At 39.0% G+C, this 17,719-nt stretch overlaps 1 protein-coding gene across 1 annotated transcript in view; it reads left to right on the top strand.

Moving 5' to 3' along the window:
• CNBD1 (cyclic nucleotide binding domain containing 1) overlaps nucleotides 1–17,719 on the top strand; it is a 401,361-nt gene that overhangs the window by 260,501 nt on the left and 123,141 nt on the right. Inside the window, exon 12 of the mRNA XM_048837242.2 lies at nucleotides 13,086–13,145. Within this exon, the coding sequence (XP_048693199.2) occupies nucleotides 13,086–13,145 (60 nt within the window). The remainder of the gene's footprint in view (nucleotides 1–13,085; nucleotides 13,146–17,719) is intronic.

Below are 17,719 nucleotides of genomic sequence, written 5' to 3'. Positions count from 1 at the left end.
TCCCTTTAAGGATCAGGGCCCAAGAATACAAATTTAATTGTGGCAACACTTTGATCTTTTAAATTATTAAATTCTATGTCCTTGATACAAAACTTCCATTCTTTTACTTGGCAACTAAATATAGTATTGTGAGCTTAGTCCAGTGCTTTACTGTATTGTATGAAAATGTTAATATTTTCCCAAATAGCTATGTACATTCATAAAAATAAACTTTATTAGTGTTACATATAGTTCTAGTAACTTTCATAAGTGTGGAATCAATATTTTGCAGTCTTCCAATGTTAATCTGAAAAATCTTTAATAAAGGTTAGAAAAAGAATGTTAGTGCTTGTTGAATTCAACATTTTGGGAGAAAAAACTTAGAAGAAATATAAAATAAAATATTGTACTGTAACTGGAAAGCAGTAAACATTTACTGTTCCCATTTAACAATTCAGAATAAATCTTTCGAAACTCTAGAAACAACAATGGTACCAAATACTGTATTGTTTCCATGGGATGGGGGTTTGAACACTTCTTGTCTTTAGAATAATGACAACGCTTGTGGGAATTTCAAGTTAGAGGAATAAGTTCATATCTGTCCCACGCCACAGCTAATTATGATGATGTTCTACTGAGCCAAGTTATATTTTCCCTCATCTGTGAAGCTGTAGAAAATTGACTCATTAATGCTTCTTTGTCTCAGTGATTTCACTTCTTGTTCTTTTCCACATTAAGAATAATTACTTTCCCACAAACCTGGCCTGTTTTGATGGAGACTACTGTTTTCCAAATGTAAATGGTCATTGATCTGCCAAAATGGCCTTATTTATAAGTTGAAGATCGTTGCACAGCTGGGAACAAATTGTGAAAAATTACCAATTTGGCAGTCATAAATCTAAAGCAAGGATTGACTTCTAAATGTTTTTTCATCCATATTTAAGTTTTTTACAATATTATTTATTTTGTCTCAATTGCCAGCTAAAAACCATGTAAAATCTACAGCATAGATAAATAAGTATAACAATAATAACCATCCCTGGTAACGTCCCATATTCATCATTAGCCATCGTGCTCATTTGAACGATCATTTGGAACTCCTGCAACTTGAGAATGACTGTCTCTGTGGTGAATGATGTGAGTTTGCTGTGGTGGTAGCTAGATGATAGTAAGTGTCACTATACTCACATGTTCGTAGCTTATTTTACTTTGGACCAGATTCTGATATGTCTGTTCATGTTGAATATCACCTTACTGAACTAGTGTTGTCATTAATTTAATTAAAACTGCTCGTGGAGTAAGGTGCTACTCAACACAAGAAAGGAGAACACAAAAAAGGATGTCCCTTTATTTCTTGAGACTGATATTTCCTGATTTTGTAACTCTTATGTTGAATAATACCTTACACTGTTAAGGATCCGTTGCATCCGACGAAGTGGGTATTCACCCACGAAAGCTTATGCTCCAATACATCTGTTCGTCTAGAAGGTGTCACAGGACTCTTTGCCACTTTTACAGATCCAGACTAACATGGCTACCCTTCTAATACTTTACACTATTAAGTATCCCAATAGATTGCAACATGGCTGTTTGGTGAACAAGACACTATACAATATGAATAAGTGTCAGAATTGGGCCTATACAATGTTAGAAAAGGCTATATTGCTGGTCAAAATTTCCTAAGTAACACTGCTAGTTCTATGGTGTTCATACTCTCTCTGAATATAGTATATAATGGTCACGTTTTACCAACAGTTGTAACTGAGATTGCATCTGAAGAAGTGAGGTTTTTACCCACTAAAGTTTATGCTCAAATAAATCTGTTAGTCTTTAAGGTGCCACCAGACTCCTTGTTGTTTTTGCGGATACAGACTAACAAGGCTACCCCCGGATACTTGAGATTGCTACAGTTATTTTTTAAAAGCTAATGATAGCAGTTAATGATGACAGTGTATAACATTTAGGTGATGAAGCAGGACATTGTGGGCAAAAATTTCAAAAGCATCTAAGTGATTTAGGAGGCTAAATCTGATTTTAAAAAGTGACTTAGGCCCCTAGGGAGACAAGTGGGTGAGGTAATAACTTTTATTGGCCCAACTTCTGTTGGTGAGAGAGACAAACTTTCAAGCTTACACAAGAGCTTAGAGCTCTCCTTTAGGTCTACGAAAAGGTATTGAAAGCCTCACAGCTAAACACAAGATTGAACAGATAGTTTAGCATAGGGGTTCTCAAACTGGGGGGTCGGGACTCCTCAGGGGGTCGCAAGGTCATTACATGGGGGGGGTTGTGAGCTGTCAATCTCCACCCCAAATCCCGCTTTGCCTCCAGCATTAACAATGGTGTTATATATATAAAAAAGTGTTTTTAATTTATAAGGGGGTTGTACTCAGAGGCTTGCTATGTGAAAGGGGTCACCAGTACAAAAGTTTGAGAGCCACTGAGCATAAGTATTTAGCACATATTCGAAGGGACCATTAAAAGCCAAAATGCCCCATTAAGACCCCTACAGTCATAGGACAAAAGTGCAGGGGGGGGGCTACTGAGTTACAGATCATTGTTATAATCCACAAATATGGTGTCTTTATTAGAACCATGATGTTTAGTGTCTAGCAAAGTTGTGAATCTAAGCTCCCAGGCTTGTCTTTTGATGGTGTTGTGCAGGTTTCCTTTGAGGATGAGAATTGAGAGACCAGATATAGTGATCAATTTGTGAAAAGTGTTCACACATGGGTGATATGGTGTTTTTGTCTTTTGTCATTTTCTGTGAGAGTTCATTCGAGATTTTGGGGATTGTCTAGTTTCACCCACATAGTTGTTATTGAGACATGTAATTGCTGTGATAGGCATGTGTAGGACTCATGGATCTTGAAAAGAGGGTTCTGGGGGGTGTTGATCATTGTAGTAGTGGAGATATGTCTGCAGGTTTTGCTTCTGTTCTGGCAGGGTCTGGTGCCACTTTCAGTTGGGGGGTCCTGGTCTGTGAGGAGCTTGCTTCCGATGATGAAGTTGGGGGGTTGTTTGAAGGCCAGAAGAGAGGGTTTGGGAAGGATTTATTTCAGGATGTGGTCTCCATCAAATATGGGTTGTAATTGTTTAAAGATATTCTGGATGGGTTCCAGTGTAGGGTGGTAAGTGACAAATACAGGTGTGCAGTCAGAGGGTTATTTTTCTGTATTGAAGCAGGTTCTTTTGGGGTATTTGGGTGGCCCTTTCAATGGTGCAATTTACTTCTCTGGTGGAGTGTCCTTGTTTGGTGAAGGCGGTTTTAAGCATTGTAAGGTATATATCCTGGACTTTCTCCTTGGAGCATATTTTGTAGTATCTGAGGGCCTGGCTGTAGATAAGAAATGTCTTGGTTTGTTTGGGGCATAAAGGTATGTGTGGTCATGATGTTATCTGCTTAAAATATGACCATATAGATCATTGTTGCAACCACTGATATATTTGCAGCAAATATTGTACAAAGGTTGTCAAGTAAGATGTCTATGAAAAGGTTATGATTTGCTGGTTATGATTATGCTATCTGTATGCATGTATCATTTTTGTATTTAAAGTTATAAGTATTGGTGCTATACCTGGTATTCAAATATTTGCTCCTGGGTAACACCCACAAAGTAATCAGCCAGATATGCCATGTAAGATATCTGCAATAATGTCATAATTTTCCAGATATGATCTGGTTGATATGTTTGTATCACCTTTGTATTATGAGTTATAGAAATGTATGTCTGTATTTCAAACTTGTGCTGTGCTTCTGGATGACACCCCCAGACATTTTGGCATCAGCACTGCCTAGCCTGCTTGATGGCCCATTAAGGACCATCAGGTATACAATTGACCATTGAGAGAAGGCAGATACATCTTATGACTCAGCAAGACATGCAGGGAAGTGCCTATGGAAAAAACTCTAAGGCTTCTAAGCCATGTGCTGGGCAGCTTGTGTTGAGATTAATCTCAAGTGTTTCAATGGTTTCATGGTACATTTGTCCAGAAATTCTTCCTCAAGGTGGCCCATGAAGAAGTTGGATAATGGGGAGCCATCCTATACCCACGGCTGTTCCCATGGTGTGGGCAAAGTATTTGGTTTTGAGTGTAAAATTGTTATAGGTGAGGAGGAAATGGATGAGTATGGCAATGTTTGGGGTGGATATGTTTGTGTTGTCCATTGTCTTGTAGATGTTTGAGACAGGCAGTAATGCTGTCATTATAAGGGGTGTTGGTGTATAGGGAGGTGATATCTATGGCAGCAAGGCCCTCAGAGATAGATTTTCAAAGGTATTTAGGCACCTAAATACCTTTAGAATCTGGTGTTTAGGAGCCTAATGCCCACAAAGTCAATGGGACTTAAGAGCCTAAGTTACTTAGGCACTTCTAAACATTTCACCATATATCTCTTATACATCCTTCTGCATTTCTTCCTTAGGGTGGTGAACTTGTGCTACCCTTTAAACATTAGTTAGATATGCTTGAAATCTATACTCTTAATAGTAATGGGGATGTGCAGGACGCCTGCTTTGCTAAGACTGTATGGATATTGAGGGCAACATACATATTTTATGCTTTTTTCCTTCTTAATAACTGGGTATGCAATTGTGGTTTCAGCTTTAACCAACTTATGGTGAAAGTACGAGTGGTAGTAGACACATCCTCATTTCTCCAGTGTACTTAGATATCTACTAATACGTTTAGGGAACTTATATGTAAAGTGTTATGTCCAGTGATCTAATACACCTTCAGATGGAAAGGAAACAGGCATGCCGTGCGTATAGAGATGATTTCTTCTGCCATCAGAACTAACTTTACAGAAAGCTGAGCTTCTTGCTGATCAAATGGAGTATGTTTATGGCAGTGGCTAGAATAATTGCTCTAGGGATTATAGACCATGTTCAAACATTTAATTAATTAGTTGTGCAATCACTAGACAAGCATGTCAGACAACATAGTGGTAAATGGAACATAGTTCTTACATCTAGGAAGATTCATGCATCTCAGCATTGCCCATTACTTTGAAAAAAAAGTCATGTCTTCATTCTGGATCTTTGGCTGTATGCAGCCAACTACAGAGGCTACCCTACAAAAGGGGTCCGATTTTGCCCTCATTGACTTGTATGGGAGTTGTACTATTGACTTCAGTGGTATAGAATCTGGCCTAGGATACACAATGTGGACATTTAGGGAAGGTAGATCATGTAGGTAATATATTCCACTATTGTTATTCCATAAGACAGGAATATTAAGTTACTGTCCTTAATGTAGATAATTGCAGTTCAGCTAAACTTGTTCATATAAACTTTTTTGCCATATGGATATTTCCACCCATGGAGGAAAGCTACACTCCAGTGAGCAGATGATATATTAATTCAGCTGTGTCAGTTCTGGCTGAATCTACTGGCCTCCAGTGTTTTCAGTGCTCGGCTCACAGATCCTAAACTAAGTCTGGTAACTTACTTGAGGAAACCAAGCCCTGTGCTTGGTTGCCTTAATGCACTGATGACACATAACACTGGTAATATAATTGTGGAGTTCTGTATTGTAAAATATCAGCCCAGTTCTTGGAATAGACCTTTTACTACTTTAAACTTACAATGTGTAAATGGATGCATTTCTTCCACACCTTCAGAGAATGACCTTGCTTGTTAAGCCTCTGTCTCCATGGTGACAGACTACACTGAGTGATACACTGAACAGTGCAGTTACATTTGCATGCAAAGTAAAACTGAGAAGAGCTGTTGCCTCGTAAAACAAAAATTCAGACATTTGCTTTTGTCTGTGAGGCAACTGCGTCCAAGGAACTGTAAAAGAGAGTGTATAAAAGCAGCATGAAAAGAATGGTGAGACCCTTCAGAAAGGATGCCTTCAGTTGATGTTTCCAAGAGAAAGCTCGTGTTTTTTGTATATTTGTGGATCAAGATGAGCCTTCTAAGGAAGCTGTGAATGACAGCAACACATGAGCACATGCTGAGGAAGTCTACTTGGAGCCATGAAGCAATAAGCTATTCACTACCTTTGATTTTCAGGGCACACATCATCAGGTATAAAATTAAAGCTACGAATCTGTCACAGAAGTCACGGATTCCATGATTTTATGAGTCCTCCATGGCTTCCTGAAAAGCCCAGTAATTCAGCCCTGGACAGCAGGTCTCAGACTTCTCAGTAAATCCATGATTTATTGTTTATTGCCCATGTCCTGTTCATGACCTTTAATTAAAATACCCATGGCAAAATCATAACCTTTGGTATAATACTAAAATAGCCACTATCTTTCAAGCTGCATAACCTACGGGGGGGTCTCTTTGGTTTTGCTGCATTTCTTCTAGACTTGTATCATCACCGAATGCTTTCCAGAATGTGATGTCACTGATTTTGCAAGGCCGGTTTGGATTTACACTCTAGTGTAGTGAAGGACACCAGCATATAATGAAAAATATTCAGAGCTCTGTTTGAATATTAAGTTAAATATAGTTTGAAATTTAATCTTTCCATGTGCTATATTAATCAGATACATTGTTTTCTTCTCTGGTCATATGATCTCAGAGAGGCATAAAATCTTGATCTGCAGCAATCTCTAGCAGATTTTTTTTCTGAGATTTACATCATGATGTTACAATTTATTCAAGAATTGTGGATCTCATATTGATATATGTGGTATTTTTTCCATCTAAGCATGCCCAGGGGTACTTTGCTGTGCCAACATGAGCTGGAAAAACTAGCTAGGAGAGGTGCCTGACAGGATTACGTGGAAGGATCTTCACAAGAGGATCCTTACTGAGATTTTTATCCCCCATCTTCCAAGTTGTTCCACCGAGAGGATGAATTGGGCCTCTAATCTCACTGGAATAAATCAAAAACAACTTGACTGAAGTCAATGAAGTTATACCAGTGTAAATCTTATCTAAGTGAGGTCAGAATTAGGCCAGTTCTATGATTGTTCCTTTAAATTCCAGCTCAGGTTTACTCAAATTGTTCATGAAACTCATTATAGATTTATTCAAGTGAAATCAAAGCTTACAGGTCTCTGTTGGTGGCCAAGAACGGACTCACAAATTGAGTGGTCTAAAATCATGTTACTTCCCAGGGACCTGATGTAATTGGCCATTGAAAGTCATTGGAGTTTTCCACTGACTTCAACACGCTTCAGGTCAGGCACTGTATTTATATTAAAATAGCTTTAACACACACAGTGCTGTCACAGCCAGTTCCCTCACCTGATTCTTAATGGCAAAAGATTGTATTGATACAGTAAGGCATTTTGAAACAACAGCAGCCAAAACTGCTATGCTGATCTATTTACTTATTATTTCTGCAACTAGCCAGAATTAGCCTTAATGTTACTTTCACAACAGGAATGAAGTTCCTGTTAACAACCTTCAGTCTTAATGAAATCTGAAATAACTAGTCACTGACAATGGACCTCAGTTTGCTTGCATGTAATATGAAGAATTTCTATAGGAGAGAAGTATTAAGTACAGATGTTCTTCCATTTATTATCCTTAGGCCAGTGGGGAAATAAAGCATTTTAATTGAATTTGAAAGACTGTTTGCGAACTGCTGACCTAGAAGAAAAGCCCTGGAAATCATTTGTTATCCGGTTTCTTACAGAACTACTAAGCAAACTGTCATGCAACAGCCCAGTTCTATCCCTCAAAACATAGGTGGAGTTTACAGACCAAGTTAAATGTTAATATTCTCCAAAAGGTTTAAATCTGACAAAAAGGTATAATAGAGTGTACAAGACATAGTTGGATGCTAGAAAAATAAAATAAATTGTACTCAGATACATTCTGTAACATTACTATCCAGACTTCCAGTCAGCTTCCATTGTATGAGGCATGTTTAAAAAAACAAAACAACCCCTCTCCTATGTTTCCTGAGGTACTTAAGAGCATGGAATAGAAATAGAAATGCACATATAATTAATCATATGGAAAAGTACTGGCTGCTGTTCCTCCCACACTTACATCAGGATTAGGAAATCCGTGTTTCTGATTCTCTTGATGGACAGATTCAACTCTTAAGTTTGTTTTACACCTTAAGGAATTCCCCTGCAAATTAAGGAGTGCCAAGTTGTTATGGACCTGAAGGGTGCCTTTCTGGACCAAAGGTTCTGTTATGTGACGAGACAAAGTGCATGTGGACTTTGTAATGGCTTTATTGCATTCATGGTGTTTGTTGTAGTATGATGATTAAATATAAGAAACTGCTCTGTTGAATATTTACAACTATACTTACAACTTTGACACCTGTAAACAATATAATGGGTTTACAGATTTTCTTTTAACAGAAGTATGGTATGTATTTCACAGAGGGCAGACTATCATATGTGAAGATGTTAATTATATTGGGAGTTAACTAGATTGAGCTAAAACATACTTAACTGTTGTTTTTTTTTACTATGTATTGTAGTAAAATGACTGGAGTACAACCCATGCTGTTGGTTAGAATTTCTTTGAAGAAGGATAGTATTAGCTGTAGGTGGTATTGATCTCTCATAATTACAGCACATAACATTCTCTTTACTAGTGCAGTATGGTATGTCAGATGAGGAAAAATGAAGATCACCTTTCAGATTACTTTGCCCCATAGTGCATACATTATTATACAGGCACTGGAGTATCAGACTTAGCAGCTAATTAATATTTACTTATTGTTGTATTTCTTGGGGGTAATACTTTTGTCTACACTACTGAAAGTAGAAGTACTATTTTCTCAACATCACATAAAGGGAAAAGTAAAATGTCAGTTGTTAACATTTATAGGACTAAACTATGCTCAGATCCACACTGTGTATTTCCAGATTTTGTGGAAAGGGATTAATGGTCTGGCAGGAGCCTGCGCACATAAATAAATCTTCTGTAATTCTGCCATCCCCTAAAACGCATGGATTTTCTGATCAAACTGTCTTCCATGATCATGATTCTGGATCCCCTTAAAGAAGTGGGCTGAATTAGGAAAACACTGAATTCCATGTATGCCTCTCTCCTTAGATGGACTTGGATCCAGTTCAGCATGTGTCTATTACCATTGACAATGGAAGAAATAATGTACATGTCTGAACCTTTTCAGATGTGTAGCCAATTGGAATCTCTCTGGCTAGGGATCTGTACAATATTTTGAAAGTCTTTCTACCTTTAATCCTGGAGAGGGGAAATTGATTATCAAGCTGTGGAATAAGTGAATGTCATGGATTTGTTTATGACTGGGTTATGTTTATTTTGGGCGCCAAATGGTCACCAGTATGATAAGGAAAAATATAAGAAGTTTTTTAGAATATCAGATAGTTCCTGGAGAGAGAGAGATGTTGGGTCAAAAGAGTTTCTTGGGAAATGTAGGTCAAATGAACATTTATATTTGGCTGTATGAATAAAAATCAGCTGTTTCATTCTGACCTGAGAAGCTCAGCTTCAGCTCTCCAGTGAAGTCAATCGAAGGGCAGGATTGTATACTAAATCTTTTGAATTTCATTCGTCTACTATTATTATTGGTATTTCAGTAGCTCCGGGAGGCCCTAGTCCGAACTGAGATCCCATTGTGCTATGTGCTGTGTAAACCTTTAGCAAAACATAATCCTTGACCCAAATATCTTTCAATCCAATTGTAACAAAAGGAGGAAAGGGAAGAAGGGAGGACATGGGTAACACTGACAGGGGTCTGTCATTTATTTTAAAATGAAGTATAAATAAGGAAATATTATGTGCCAGCAATTGCTACTGACCAAATAACTATCGACATATTGGCTAATTGACAATTGTTAAGTGGGAGGATATTGTCTCATCTGTAATCAGTCAATTTACTAATGATGGACAGCTTGAACTAAAGAATAATCCTTTATGATTTAGTGGGATTGCAGATGTAAATGGCACTTTGCAGCTGGTGTCAGAGCATAAAATTAACAGAGTGAAATAGAATGCTTGCCCCAAAGAACTTCAACTCTGAAGTTCTAGATCCTGGCAATTCAATCTAATAGTGAACCCTAAACCACATTCATTGATTTTAAAAAGCTCCTTATACAATAGTTATACTAAATCTGTCATGATTTAAAGCAGATAAAGCTTATGGAAATCTTATCTCTGGCTTCTTAATAAGGGGCACACTGCCTTGAGTTCTCTCTGGCATCAATAACACTGGCCTTAATGTGGGGAAGAGGCTTTGAAAGTTGGGTGGGAAGTGTCAGGAGAGGATGGGGGTTATATTGTGGGACGTGTCAAGGAAAGTGGGGAAACTATGTCAGGCAGGGATTGCCAATGGAAAAGGGTTAAAACAACTAATCAACATAGATTGGAAGGAGGAATGTGTGGGAAACATGGGATGGAATGAGGATGAGTTTAAAAAATACTGTTAGTGGAAAAATCAAAGGATAAAGTAGAGTATCTGAGGTAAGGCTGGCATAGATTAAATAAGCAGAAGGAAAATAGGCTGTGTGTTTTGGACCAAAGAAAGAAATATCTGATGGTGAAAAAAGTAATACAAACAATATTATGCTGCTTCCTTCCACCCTTCCCATGTCTTTCTGTTCTCAGTCCTACAAACAAATGTACTGATGACACTTGTACCCCCACGTAGAGTCCCACTGAAGGCAAAGGGATTCAGCCTAGGTATAAGGGTCCGTATTTGCACAGTTGTGGTAAGGTAAAGGCCTTAGATCGTAAGCACTATGGGTTAGGGATCTATCTTATCCTATGGGCCTGATTCTCATAGAGAACATAAATCAGTGGAGTTACACCATCATAAATGCTATGAAACATTGTGGAGAAAGAGCCAGTCTTTCTGTAAAGATTCTAGCAGGTTTTTGAGCACTTCTTAATATTAGTGATAATAATGTCCCAGCTCTTAGTTACTTTCTTCAAAACAGGTTGATGTCTCCTGAGACACTATCCCCCAGTACTTTTACCATATTTGTCTGTTGAAGATTTGTTGTTCTTTTCTTAATAACTACATATTGATATCCTTATTTATTCCACTGTTTTACACTGTATTGGATTAGTCTAAATGCTGTAGAATTACTCGATTAAACCCTTTTACCCTTCCTGTTGACTGACACAAGACTTTTTTTCTTCCTGTCTGCTGTCACCTCCCCTGTTTTTCTTAATTTTAAGAAATGACTGCTAGTGGCACTTCTATTTTCTCTGGTAGTTCCCTTAGGAACGTTGGTGATTAATACTGCAGATATTTAATTGATCCAAGCACTCTTTCATTTTTCTCTTAACAGTACTTTTAGTGGAAATTAATATTTTTACTTGAAATTAATATTCCCCTCCCTACATTCCCCACTCATCATTTTTTTTTATTAATGCCAGAGGAAAGGTAGTGTTGAATAATCATGGACAATTTTAGTTTAGGTAGCAACATATGTGGAGATGGAATCTCATCCATAGTCAGATCTGCCACTGTAGATCTTCTGAAATGCAAGGGCAGGAATATTCTGCTTTGTGCACCTTATAATGTGGCGACACTGATAATAATTTTAGGCAAAGGGCAACAGGTTATATAGCCATCAGTCCAAGTGCAAAACTCTTGTTTTTGTAAAGGTTAGAACCAGGTCCTGAATGGTTTTAAAATGATTCTAAATTGCATATAGAGCCTGATCCAAAGCCTACTGAAGTCAATGGGAATCTTTTCATTGACTTCAGTGTGTTCTCAGTCTGGCCCTTCATGAATTAGAGTGAATAGATAGCCGAGCTAGTCTCAAGGCTCTGTTGTCTTTCATAAGCCATTCAGCCTTTCCTCTTAAATTTTATAATTTCAGCAAACCCCTCATGTGAGTTACTTCCACATATTCACACTTAACTGCGTACTAAAAACAGCTTAACTCTAGAATAAGAGACAGTGGATTGTGTATAGGGCCTGGAGCCAGGAACTCCAGAATTCTAATCCTAACTTTCACACTCGCTTTCCCTGTAGCCTTTGGCAAGCTCCTTGGGCTCTATTTGTGTGTTTCTCAATTTTGGAGTCTAGGAGGATCTAAGGTGCTGGGCAGGCCAACCTTACCATTTTTGCCAGGACTGCAAAACATTTCATCCCCGCTGCCCAAGGACCATCCTCCCCATCACGGACTCTTATCTCTTCATCTCCTCACACTGTCTCTTACCCACTATGATCATCACCCTATTCTGCATTAATATGAGCAACACAAGCTCAGTTTTTAATAAGTAAACAAGGTAAACATGTCTGCTTGTTAACCAGGAATGCTCCCCCTTTTCAGGGTCTGATAGTTTTATAGAAAACTGCCTTGTCCTTGTTTTTGTAAACATCACTGGCTACCTGAAGGAGCCACTGGCCATATGAGCCAGTGAAACTCACAGCAGGTTTGTGAGATGTATGCACCTCAGAGATCATTCCCAAGTCTATTTTACAGTAATGTTACTCGCCTATCTCCTCCATAAAGCCGCTCAGGGAACTTCCTCTCAGGTCATGTGCACTTGAGATTCTGGCATTGCTGCAAGTGGTGAGCTCCTTTGTCAGTTCCTACTCATCAAAGTCAGACTGTTTATTTTTTTTGTCTGCTAGTATTTCTTTCAGGGCTCCAGAGCAGAGCCAACCTCCATATTGTATTGTGGGCATGCATGCATGCAATAGATAAATAAAAAGTGCCCCAAATCTATCAGGATGTCATCACTATGCACAAGAATTTGGTGACAAGTTAGCAATATGACTGTTTGGCCTAACCCCAAACTTAAATGACTCATTTTGTGTGTAGAGGGGACTTTTAGGTTCTGTCCCCTCCTAGATTTCTGCAGTAAGAAAAGAGAATTCCAGCTGCTTGAACTGGGTTCTGTGTATAATTACCAGCGTTTAAAAAATAAATAAATTGGGGACGGGGGGGAATTGTCCTAATGAGCAGGGGTTCTTGAATCAGCCTCTCTCTCCCTGTGAGAAGAACATTCTTATTCTTGTTAGAGAACAGTTATTCAATACTCCTGTTTCTGTAACTAAGAATATTTATTTTCATATTGTTTGCACTGATGTATTCTGTGTAGGAGTATATAAATTCAATCATATAGTCTTGAAGGGATTATAAAATTAGGTAGTTATTGAAATTAGGCCACAAAAGACTAAATAATTGAAAAAACATTGACTTAACTAATCAGCATTGTTCTGTTTTCATGCAGGATGAGATCAACTTTGAATATATAAATAAAGAGAAACAAAAAGAATGGCAGAGGGTCAAGGTACTACAATATATAAACTATAACATTGGAGAGCTCTTACTTAGCACCTTTCCATGGATGTGAAATGGCCTGTATAATGAGTAGTTTCATGAAGCCTTAGAAAAATCCATTTTAATATAATTAAAATATTAATAGAAACTGTAAGAACTAAAGAATTTCAGATGCATCTTTTTACAGTTGTGGTGGAATGAAAGGGGCACTGTCTTGCTTAGATGAAAATTTGAGCTATTTTAAAATGAATATCATTTGGGGAGAAATATGCTTCATATTTAAAAAATAAATTTCTTTTTAAAATGCACCAATTCATTGCCAAGTAATAATAAAAAAAATCATGTTCTTCTAATTGTGTACTGATATGTAGATGTGGTTTAGGTAGTTATAGAAATAAGATAAAGAATCTCCAATTTTGTTTATGCAGCAATTAGTCAGCTGCTTAATCAGTGAAATTTACATGGATCCTTATTATACTGTAGTTTGTGGTTGCCAAAATGCAGTCACCCCTGTCCTACAACCCTCTCCAACTTGCAGATGAACATCAGATCTCATTACTTTTCACCTCACTAAGATGCTTTTGCTTTCCTCCAGTCCTGTCCCTAAATGATTTGTTTTCTGATAAAAGGTGCAGCTAAATGAGAGAAGATAAATGAAATTTCAGTAGAGTAAAACATACTATTGAAAAAACACTACATAATGTGTTTAATCTGTTAGCAGGTGTTATCACTGCTCTGCGTTAAAGTATTCAGATGTCCCTATGTGATCAAGACAGTGCTAGATTTTTAATAGATGTCCTGCTGGTGATTGTAAGACATTTTTGAGATACCGAAAATGCTATATTTTGCTCTGTTTTTTTTTTTTTTTTTTGGGGGGGGGGGGTGGTTTTTCAAAAAAATCTGTTGGCTCTTACCTGCTTGTTAGCAATCAATCCTACAAAAAGAAAAGGAGTACTTGTGGCACCTTACAATCCTACAAAGTTTTTCCTGCATGTAAGGTAAAGATCAAATGCAGATGCATTATAAAAAACTAAATTAGTTTAATAGTAAAAAGTGAGAAAGGTTAGATAGCATAGTCTTTAGATAGCATAGCAATAGGTGCTGTAGAAATACCAATAATTCATAAATAGATTGAATTATTGAACTGGGAGAAAAAAGGCTATCACACTTCCACAATATTCTATGTTTTAGCTGCCTGCCACAAGATTCAGAAAGAAAGGACACAACTCACTGTGGTTCATTATTCACCAAATTTCAGAGTTTCACTTCTAATCAGAATGTACAGTACATACCATATAAATTATTTAACATTCTGATTAAACACCGATTCAATAACAGCACACAAACTTCAATCTGTTTAGCAGAATATTGATATTTCTGCCTTTGTCCCATATGGAAATATCTCTTAGAGATGTTTTTGTTAATTAAATGGAAAAAATCTGTTTTCTAGTTCTTTGTAAATAGCAACAAACCATAAACATGGCTCCAAACTCCCCAAACTTACAGGGAGAATTCAGGTCTGGATCTGATCTTCACAGCTGGGTCCCAAAGCTCGGCCTTCAGCCTGAGCCCAAACGTCTACACAGCAGTTTTACAGCTCGGAAGCTCGAGCCCTGCTAGCCTAAATCAGCTGAACCGGACCAGCCACAGATGTGTAATTGTGTAGATGTACTCTTTGTGATCTCTCATACAGACCTGGAGATTCTGGACCAGATTCCCTACTCAGTTACATCTACACAGCCTCACTGAAATCAGATAAAAGTCCCAGGGGCTCCACTCACATTCACTGGCTTTAAACCTGTGTGTCTCTAATCTAATTGCCTTCTGTGAAGAGACAACAGGCTCTGTGGATGAGGGGAAAGCAGTGGATGTGTTATTCACTTTAGCAAAGCTTTTGACACGGTCTCCCACAGTATCCTTGCCAGCAAGTTAAAGAAGTATGGGCTGGATGAATGGACTGTAAGGTGGATAGAAAGCTGGCTAGATTGTCGGGCTCAACGGGTAGTGATCAGTGGCTCCATGTCTAGTTGGCAGCCGGTATCAAGCGGAGTGCCCCAAGGGTTGGTCCTGGGCCCAGTTTTGTTCAATATCTTCATTAATGATCTGGAGGATGGCATGGATTGCACCCTCAGCAAGTTTGCAGATGACACCAAACTGGGAGGAGTGGTAGATACGCTGGAGGGTAGGCATAGGATACAGAGGGACCTAGACAAATTAGAGGATTGGGCCAAAAGAAATCTGATGAGGTTCAAGAAGGACAAGTGCAGAGTCCTGGACTTAGGACGGAAGAATCACATGCACTGCTACAGACTAGGGACCGAATGGCTAGGCAGCAGTTCTGCAGAAAAGGACCTAGGGGTTACAGTGGATGAGAAGCTGGATATGAGGCAACAGTGCGCCCTTGTTCCCAAGAAGGCTAATAGCATTTTGTGTTGTATAAATAGGAGCATTGCCAGCAGATCAAGGGACTGATCATTTCCCTCTATTTGACATTGGTGAGGCCTCATCTGGACTACTGTGTCCAGTTTTGGGGCCCACGCTACAAGAAGGATGTGGAAAAATTGGAAAGTGTCCAGCGGAGGGCAACAAAAAGGATTAGGGGACTTGAACACATGACTTATGAGGAGAGGCTGAGGGAACTGGGATTGTTTAGTCTGCAGAAGAGAAGAATGAGGGGGGATTTGATAGCTGCTTTCAACTACCTGAAAGGGGGTTCCAAAGAGGATGGATCTAGACTGTTCTCAGTGGTAGCAGATGACAGAACGAGGAGTAATGGTCTCAAGTTGCAGTGGGGGAGGTTTAGGTTGGATATTAGGAAAAACTTCTTCACTAGGAGGGTGGTAAAACACTGGAATGCGTTACCTAGGGAGGTGGTGGAATCTTCTTCCTTTGAAGTTTTTAAGATCAGGCTGGACAAAGCCCTGACTGGGATGATTTAGTTGGGGATTGGTCCTGCTTTGAGCAGGGGGTTGGACTAGATGACCTTCAGGGGTCCCTTCCAACCTTGATGTTCTATGATTCTATGAAATCATTGGGGAAAGGAAGTAATATCCCTATTTTACAGATGTGGAAACTAAGGCACAGAGCGATTACATGATCTCGATCTGTTTCAGTAGGGTTACGGCCAATTTGTACCAGAGCAAGTGAAAGGAGAATCAGGCCATCAGGCTTCATAAACACTGAAGTTAATGACAGGTTTCAGAGTAACAGCCGTGTTAGTCTGTATTCGCAAAAAGAAAAGGAGTACTTGTGGCACCTTAGAGACTAACCAATTTATTTGAGCATGAGCTTTCGTGAGCTACAGCTCACTTCATCAGATGTGTACCGTGGAAACTGCAGCAGACTTTATATACACACAGAGAATATGAAACAATACCTCCTCCCACCCCACTGTCCTGCTGGTAATAGCTTATCTAAAGTGATCATCAAGTTGGGCCATTTCCAGCACAAATCCAGGTTTTCTCACTCCCCCACCCCCATACACACACAAACTCACTCTCCTGCTGGTAATAGCTCATCCAAAGTGACCACTCTCCCTACAATGTGCATGGTAATCAAAGTGGGCCATGTCCAGCACAAATCCAGGCTCTCTCACCCCACCCCCCTTTTTCTTTTTTTTCCTGGGGACACACACACAAACTCACTCTCCTGCTGGCAATAGCTCATCCAAACTGACTACTCTCCAAGTTTAAATCCAAGTTTAACCAGAACGTCTGGGGGGGGGGATAGGAAAAAACAAGGGGAAATAGGCTACCTTGCATAATGACTTAGCCACTCCCAGTCTCTATTTAAGCCTAAATTAATAGTATCCAATTTGCAAATGAATTCCAATTCAGCAGTTTCTCGCTGGAGTCTGGATTTGAAAAGTTTTTTTGTTTTAAGATAGCGACCTTCATGTCTGTGATTGCGTGACCAGAGAGATTGAAGTGTTCTCCGACTGGTTTATGAATGTTATAATTCTTGACATCTGATTTGTGTCCATTTATTCTTTTACGTAGAGACTGTCCAGTTTGACCAATGTAAATGGCAGAGGGGCATTGCTGGCACATGATGGCATATATCACATTGGTGGATGTGCAGGTGAACGAGCCTCTGATAGTGTGGCTGATGTTATTAGGCCCTGTGATGGTGTCCCCTGAATAGATATGTGGGCACAGTTGGCAACGGGCTTTGTTGCAAGGATAAGTTCCTGGGTTAGTGGTTCTGTTGTGTGGTATGTGGTTGTTGGTGAGTATTTGCTTCAGGTTGCGGGGCTGTCTGTAGGCAAGGACTGGCCTGTCTCCCAAGATTTGTGAGAGTGTTGGGTCATCTTTAGGATAGGTTGTAGATCCTTAATAATGCGTTGGAGGGGTTTTAGTTGGGGGCTGAAGGTGACCGCTAGTGGCGTTCTGTTATTTTCTTTGTTAGGCCTGTCCTGTAGTAGGTAACTTCTGGGAACTCTTCTGGCTCTATCAATCTGTTTCTTCACTTCCGCAGGTGGGTATTGCAGCCTCAGAAACAACTCTGACATCATAATCAAAAAGGCTGACAAAGGAGGTACTGTTGTCATCATGAATAGGTCGGAATATGAACAAGAGGCTGCTC

This window comes from Caretta caretta, chromosome 2, assembly GCF_965140235.1.
Source record: "Caretta caretta isolate rCarCar2 chromosome 2, rCarCar1.hap1, whole genome shotgun sequence".
Taxonomy (NCBI): domain Eukaryota; kingdom Metazoa; phylum Chordata; order Testudines; family Cheloniidae; genus Caretta; species Caretta caretta.
This window is presented reverse-complemented; position numbering and strand designations above follow the sequence as displayed.